Below are 8268 nucleotides of genomic sequence, written 5' to 3'. Positions count from 1 at the left end.
TTGTTTATTCATCACCAAACTTTAGTAATGTTAAATAAAATAGCAAACTTTATTAAAAAGGAGTAATTTAAGTTTGTAGTAAGTTGAGTACTTTGTTTTCTTAGTTAGAAGCAGTTTTCAAACTTAAGAAAAACACAATACTTTTTAAAATACAAAGGGCGTAGAAAAATAATTTCAAAATCAGCAAAAATTGGCAGTCATGACTAGCAGGGCTGGGTCTACCATAATATGGGACCAGGACCCCTAGCCAAGTCTAGACAAGTAAATTAAATTAAACAGATTGTGTTGTACTTTGCAGTCCTGTTTCAATTCATTTAATTCAAGTCTACATTTAGGAGTTGGTACCTACTTCGAACTGACAGTTAAAATATGTAACCCTAAGTAGCAGTAACCTGGGGCCCCCTAAACTCACAGTCCGGCCCTGGTGACTAGGTACTTTTCCATGTGCACTGTCACATATTGTAATAATAACGTAATATTTACAGCTATTAAAGCAATCCTAGTATAGTGCGTCAAGAAAGTCATGACAAGCGGGAAAATTTTCTAAACATAATCACACTTAATAGGTGTATTTTTTTCTTTGTATTTTCATAGAGAACGCTTATTACATTTTAAATATTGTCACCTTGCACATTTTTATCTCGAATTAATAAAGTTGTCTTATTTTTTATTTCATTTAAAAATTTCCCGCCTGTCATGACTTTCTTGACATACTATACATGGCTATACTGTACTCGGCGAAACATGGCGCTAGCGGTCATCGACTCCCTGTCAAAAACTTGTCATTTTCTATACAAAGCCGTGATTGACAACATCTGACACTTCATTGCCAACCCCGTTATATATAGAAAATGACAAGTTTTTGACAAGGAGTCGATGACCGCTACCGCCACGTTTCGCCGAGCACAGTAAAGTACACACGACGCAATACAAACAAGTTATTAATTTTTAAATTACATCACATTCGAACGCGATAGCTCATGACCCCATTATCGGAATTCAATTCTCCCGCGAAGTAGAATTGACACGACCTTGTAAATTGTTTACTTTCTGCTCGTCTTTGATTAGTCGAGCGTCGAGTGTCAACAGTTTCGTTACGGAGCCGAAAATTGCAATCGAGCCAAAATGTTTTCGATTGACGCACCTGCTGAAATACAAAACTCCGAATTTTGCAACTACCGGTCTCCACTAAGCACGCGTTATGCATCGAAAGAAATGCAATACAATTTCAGTGACCAAAAGAAGTTCTCGACCTGGCGAAAACTGTGGGTGTACTTAGCTAAAGCAGAAAAGGTAAGGTTTCATTTGATTTTTATCATTCCCTTTAGTCATTTTCACAGAAAAAATAGAATTATTCAATTTAAAAACCAAATATCCTTAAAATTTTGAGGTTATATTTATAATTTTGTCAATGTCAAACGTTGACTGTTGACAAATGACACTTGACATTTCTTCTGACGTTTTTTTTTTTAATTTGCAACCCTTTTAGGCGTTACAAAGTTTCTGTACGGACAATTTTAAGTAGGAAGGAACTAGGAAGGAGACTGTTGGCAGTATAAAAACGTCTGATAATAAATATTACTTTATTTATAAAAGCATACATGTTTAATCTCTAGTTATATCTATTTATTTATTTTATATACAATAAGCCACGTACTGATAATTTGATTATAAGTTTATTATATTATATTATTATTCGTTAACTACCGTATTCCCTACCTTTTCTTGAGGTACACTTACGGCTTACCTCACCATACCATATTAAGGTAACATTAGCGCCAAATTAAATTGAATAGTCGTATACTAAAAATACCACAAAAAATGTTCTATGAAAAATATTATGTTCATGTACAGTCAGTCAAAAATTTAGATTCGACTTCATAAACATTTTGATCATGCAATACAATCCTTTATCAAAAATTATAATAATAATATATTAATGCTCGTAATATTGATAATAATTTGGTGCTATTAATAAAAGTAATTTAATAAAAAAACTTAACTAACACTGGACGGATACTGATTACTGCCTTTCTTAAGTAAAATATTATATAAAATTAAACATGCAATAAAGTTGTAAATGTTAAAAAAATCATAAGCTTAAAATCTGCATAAAATATAAAAACGTTAGTCATGCTGAGATTAAATTGTTTCTTTACATAATAAAAATGTGGAACCAATCTTGCCAGTAACTACAATCATTATGCAATAAAATATTACCTTTAGCAAATATTTTTAAAATAGTCGATAACAATATTTTTTTGTCAACCGTGTCTTAGGTTAAAATTGTTAAAGTTTTAGTAATATCTTAACATATTGACGGTGGTTTATTTCGTTTAAGAAACTAAATTTTTAGTGTTATAACTTATTCAATATCTACAGATTATCAAAAAGGAATGATTACGAAAGAGCAACACATAGTAAATAAGAAATAATTAAATAAAATAGTAAAATAATATATTTTTGTGTTAGAGTACCTACTCACTACTTTAAATATAATATTAAGGATTTACCTATTTTATAAGATTACAATAAGTAATTATATTTTCTTTATTTACCGTGAAGTTCTACAATAAAGGCATTTTATAATACGCTTTCCTATTGCCTTAATTCGTTAAACAAATATAAAAAAAAATCTTTAACAAGAAGTTACTATACGAGACAGTGGATATTGGATATTATTATTATTAGCTGCACCGGATAAAACTTCGAGCTACAGTATAGGGCAACTTTTTTATGTATGAATAAAAGTTATGTAGGCTTGATAAAATTTACAATTTCTAAAATGATTAGCTGCACTAACAAAAAAATAGGCTACACCGTAGGACAACATTTGTGATTATTTACATTTTATCTTACGATACGACAAAATACACGATACATTTATAATATAAACAAGCAAATAATTTACTTACCTTGATCTAAATTACAACTAATACTTTGGGAGTAAATAAAAATGATAATCTTACATTAAATTAAAACTAGCATTTATAAGTTACAAACTTATTTCTAAAAAATATAATTTTATTTATAAATATAACGTTACAATTTAAGTTTAACATTTTCTTAGGTGTAAAAAACTTTAGTATTCCGCTTCCTTTCTGAAAGTTAAGAAAGCGTGAACGAGGAAAACGGCGGCATTGATGACCGCGAAAACTCCGGACGAGATCAGGAGATCGTACGCCTCCTTGTTCGGACGGATATTGGCGTAGTAAGATCTGTGCCAATCTGTAAAAAAAAATATTTAAAAATATAAAAAAATATATGCAATTATTGTTCTGACTGTACTTTTGAAATAAGGAGTTGCCAGCCTTAACTTTATTGCAATATTTTCAGGAAATTTGCACATTAAGACAAAAACGCATTTTTTATATTAATTTGTTACTCTGGCGGTCTATAATGTGTATATAATATAACGTTGTACTTTATTATTAGCGGGTGGTTCTTCTGACATTCAAACTTTTTTAAAAACATTAAAATTAGGCCCATGGCAACTGAACTTCATACTTTGGCAGCTGGCCAAATAATAAAAAACAAACCGTAAAATATGACAGCGGCGGCGGCGGTGAACATGATGACTCCTATCGCGGAGAAACCGAGCGACGTCCGCCAGCCCGCTGCCTCGCCCAGCAACCGCGCGATGATCAGCACACCAGTGATGATGATGAAACCTGTGATGATTATAATAGAGTCGATTAATTAGAGAGTCCATTAATTACGTGGGTGTATATGTATAATATTATATACTTTATAATAATTATAGAAAAAGAAAATTTTTAAATATAAAAGGGGTTCATAGAGATATTTAAATTGGGTTTTTTGGCTTTCCAGAATTGCAAATTCATTAATATACTAAACATTCATATTATTATTATCACGAGGCCCGAGGGTTATTCCGGTATATTTTGGATACAATATTTGTGCAAAAACATTACATTATCAAAACCATTCAAAACTAAGATACTTCTTAAATTTTTCTATTATTATTTACAATTAAGGCGAGGATAAACCTCAATTTGTTATTCCGCGACTTCCGGTTTACCTAGTTCCAATATAATAACGTAGTTTTAAAAAATGTGAGGTATAAAGCACAATATTTAAAATACCTTAAACCATAAACATTTTAATAAAACTTAATACTTTGGCTGTAATTAATTTACAAACTCACCTCCGATAAAAATCAATTTCATCGAAATATAAGTATTAACTAGGATAATTATACATTTTATTTGAATAAATTGTTAGTAAATCTATATTAAAAATTCTTTAACCGAACAATTTTGTTTCTTAATGTTTATTTCCAAAGATATTTAAAAAAAACATGAAAAATAGAGAAAATCCGTTTGAGTGACTTCAGTTTTATGCTAAGTTAAAATGAATCTTATTGCGATGCGTATACGCTTGGTCTTTGGTTTTGTGCAAAGTTATAGTTTTGGATTGAGATTAATCCCCGCCTTAAGTATAAAAGTGTTTATTTTTAATAATAATATATTTATTATTTAACCATATCAAATTCATTTATTTAGCGGACGTAAAAAGTTAGAATTTAAAACGAGTAAGACCCGACAAAAACAATAAGTCACTAACTGACCGTTAGCAACTTTCACGACAGGTTCATTGAATTCGATTTTCCAGCGAAGTGAAAACTGTTGGCGACGGACTGTCGATAATACTGTTAATGAATTTCAGTGTTTATTTCACGAAGGACTCTTTTCAAAAAATTTTTAATGTCTTTGGCATTAATAGCAGACTCTATTAAATCGCCGAAAAACTAACTTTAATTATCTTATATCTTTAAACGAGCAATTCTTGTATATATATATATATATATATATATATATATATATATATATATATATATATATATATATATATATAATATATATATATATATATATATATATATATATATAATTGGAATCTCGGAATCGGTTCCAACGATTTTCATGAAATTTTGTATATAGGGGGTTTCGGGGGCGATAAATCGATCTAGCTAGGAATCATTTTTAGAAAATGTCATTTTCATCGAATACCGAGCAAAACTCGGTCAAATAGCTAGTTATTACTTAACAGATAACGAAATTTTAATAAGGAAAGTTATGTGGGTTATTACTTATTTTTAAAACGTTGTTTTTTTATTTACTAGCTAAAAACTAGCTTTGTGAGGGATCGCGTCGTCACGCCTTGACTGACTGATGAGAACACAATATCTAAGTACATACAATAAAACAGAAATCAATAGACGTAATAGTTTTTCCGTAAAGTGTACCACAAAATGTTCAGGTTGTGGGATATACTAGGGTCCGCTTCGCTCGCCCTGATTACAGCGTCGTTTATCCAAAATACTTACTAAATAAACTCTGCCATATCACGACTAGTAGTTAACTACTTAAATAATTGTTTAATTAATTGTGTTAATTGCGTCAGTCTCGAGTGTCGAAGTAAACAATTACACGCTACTATCCGAATTTAAACTTAATCAGGAAAACTATTTGTAATGAATAATAGATTTCCTAAGTTACCGAAAGCTAACTAAAAAAAATTAAAAGTATGTATTTACTTAAGTTGTTGACGATGTTCAAAGTCTCTCAAGGACATTGGTGTAAATTAATGTGCATCTACAACTACACAAATATATTTCATATTTAATATTAGACATTAGACAACCGAACATTTTTACAATGAAAATAGTCCTATACCTATCTTTTTCCGAGACCGTTAAGATACATTTTCACATAATTTACAACATCATCGCCTCCGTGGTCCAGTGGTTTAGAGCGTGGCTCTTGACTCGGAGGTCGTGTGTTCGATTCCCGCGTTAGAAACATGTTATTTCGAAGTTTGGTTAGGACCACAATTGTCTGACAAGTAAGATGATCCATGCGTCGGATGGGCATGTAAAAAGATCGTGAAGGATCGACATACATACATGCCGTATGGCGATCCTGCGCCTGATCTCTCGCCACTCGTGTCGGTCGTCTGTACCACTGTGATACGAGAGTAAAAGGAATAGAGGGTGCTCTTGTGTACTGCGCACACACTTGGGCACTATAAAATTACTCCTGCTTAACTTGCTTGGTTGCAATGAAACCGGCCACCGCCACCGAAACCGGTGTGGGAGTTATTATTATTTATTGCATAAAGTTTATTATTTTCTCGATACAGGTTAATGTAGAGAATAAAGTTGGCTTATGAAGACCTTCATAAAATACCTATCCAACAGATTTGTTAACAATTTTCTTCAGGGCTGGCGGCAATCAGCCGTGAAACTGTCGTTTGCGAACAATAGACAAATTGATAGATTGAAGACAACGGTGACACGGTTCCGTAGTTGTGCAAAATTTTGTTCGTTTTGTCGTAGGATATTGCTTTATTTATTTGTTCACCAACAATTGTTTTTATTTTTTAGTTTCTATATTTCAATTTAGCTTTAAGAAACATTAAAGTTCTCTAGATTTTTTGAAAAATGTGTTTTTTGTATGGGTAACCCTTAAATATTTATATTTTTGGTATTTGTTCTTATAGCGGCAACAGAAATACACATTTTGTAAAAATTTCAGAAGTGTAACTTTAGATATTTTTCAGATATAGCCTGGAGGCCTGGAGGCAGAGTTTTAGTATTAGGGTGCCCTTTTTACCCTTTAGGTAGGAAACCTTAAAAATCTTGAATCTAAATTCAAAAGTTTTTCGAAAGGTTTTTTTACAGTTTTCGTTAGAAAATAGTTTTTTTTTAGGTATCGTTGCTGTTATTTTTTCTCACTGCACTGAGATATTGTCACTGCCAAAGTAATGTGATGATGGCCAATGTAGAGTTTTAACTTTTAACCTATCAAGCCCCATAAGCTCACCGGTGAGCGAGATACAAATTACAATAGAATAACAATAGATTTTCAAGAATCCACGATCGAAGGATTCAGGCACATTGTAGTAAATCAAATTTAAAGGCCGGCAACCTACTGCATCTCTTCTAATATTGCGTATAAGCGTTCATGTGCGACGGTAGTTGCTTTCCATTAGATGGCCCGTTTGCTCGTTTGCCCCCTTATTTTATAAAAAAAATGGTACTGACTGGAGTATGCGGAGTAGATGAGCGCGATGTGGCGGTGGTCAGAATTCACCACTTGCGGGGAGTACAGCGCGCCCACCACCAGCCCGATTGCGATCACGGAGCACACCTGGAACAACGTTTTTTTGTTAAACGCTGGATACAATATTTTGACATACTTACATATGGCATAATTAGGGGTAGGTTAACTTCAAAATGATGAAGATTGAGTACAGAAATAGTTGAGTTTTAGCCGAATACGGAAAAAGGCACTATTTGATTGGAAAAATTATTTAATACTTTTTAGTTCATAATATTATAAGGATGTTATTATTGTTTTTACCTTGGAAGTCGGTTTTAATTTTTTGTTAAAAATAATAATGAGATACAATTTTTCGGATAAAAGTTAGTAAGTTGGCGGCTTCTTTCTTTGAAAATACATATTAATGCAGATAATAGACAATATATTCTGTATTTAATTGTAATGTAGATTCTTTGCACGAATACAATGTCGGTTCCTATACTTCACCAGTGAAGTTAATAAGTTTTTAACTTTCTGTCGAAAGTCAAAATCCAAAAATTTAGGTTTTTCCATAAATTTTAAATACCTATAATAGCGTCACGGTCTTGGCTAATAAAACCCAGAACGATTAAATATGAAAATAGTAGGAAAATAGTTTATTTTTACACAGAATAGTCAAATTGATAGGTAGATAAGGAGATAAAGAAATGTGTAAATTTGACAGTATTGATTTCTTTTCTTTTGCATTTCTTCTATGGCCATGCTTAACCTGTTTATAATATCATAAATCATAATAATCTAAGCCATAACAATAAACCTCTGATAAAGTAGAATAAATAAGCAGAAAGCTAGAATTCTCAATGTGTAACACTGTACTGTTAACTACTGTTATTATTAGTACAGGTATTCAGAATAATTTTGCCTCTGTCAGGAACTTATTCCAACGTCATAAGGGTCAAGCTAATAGAAATTAGTTACAAGCAAAATATCTGAACAAACGTACTATACAACCGTTGCAGTGAAATTCTTTCTACAAATTAGATTTACGTATGCATGCCTGATGTAGGGTAATGCTCTTACCACGTATCATTTTACAAGTTACTAAAGGTAATGCTTTCTCTAAGTGTAAATGATTAGCCTATTTTTTATGTGGGCTAATTAGGTTTTTGTAACTAGCAACATTGGGGATAACGTTCGAAGT

General features: G+C 31.7%; 2 protein-coding genes across 2 annotated transcripts in view; one reads left to right on the top strand and one right to left on the bottom strand.

Moving 5' to 3' along the window:
• Positions 1 to 982: 982 nt before the first annotated feature.
• LOC121732235 (adenylosuccinate lyase) overlaps positions 983 to 8268 on the top strand; it is a 43068-nt gene continuing 35782 nt past the window's right edge. Inside the window, exon 1 of the mRNA XM_042122053.1 lies at positions 983 to 1293. Within this exon, the coding sequence (XP_041977987.1) occupies positions 1126 to 1293 (168 nt within the window). The 5' untranslated portion in view covers positions 983 to 1125. The remainder of the gene's footprint in view (positions 1294 to 8268) is intronic.
• The window catches only part of LOC121732240, a 39364-nt gene continuing 33592 nt past the window's right edge, over positions 2497 to 8268 (bottom strand). Inside the window, exons 7-9 of the mRNA XM_042122060.1 lie at positions 7070 to 7175; positions 3540 to 3671; positions 2497 to 3228 (exon numbers count right to left, since the gene is read on the bottom strand). Coding sequence (XP_041977994.1) covers positions 3083 to 3228; positions 3540 to 3671; positions 7070 to 7175 — 384 coding nt within the window. The 3' untranslated portion in view covers positions 2497 to 3082. The remainder of the gene's footprint in view (positions 3229 to 3539; positions 3672 to 7069; positions 7176 to 8268) is intronic.

This window comes from Aricia agestis, chromosome 12 (genome assembly GCF_905147365.1).
Source record: "Aricia agestis chromosome 12, ilAriAges1.1, whole genome shotgun sequence".
NCBI lineage: Eukaryota > Metazoa > Arthropoda > Insecta > Lepidoptera > Lycaenidae > Aricia > Aricia agestis.
Note: the sequence above shows the minus strand (reverse complement) of the source record. Positions and strands in the feature narration are given on the sequence as shown.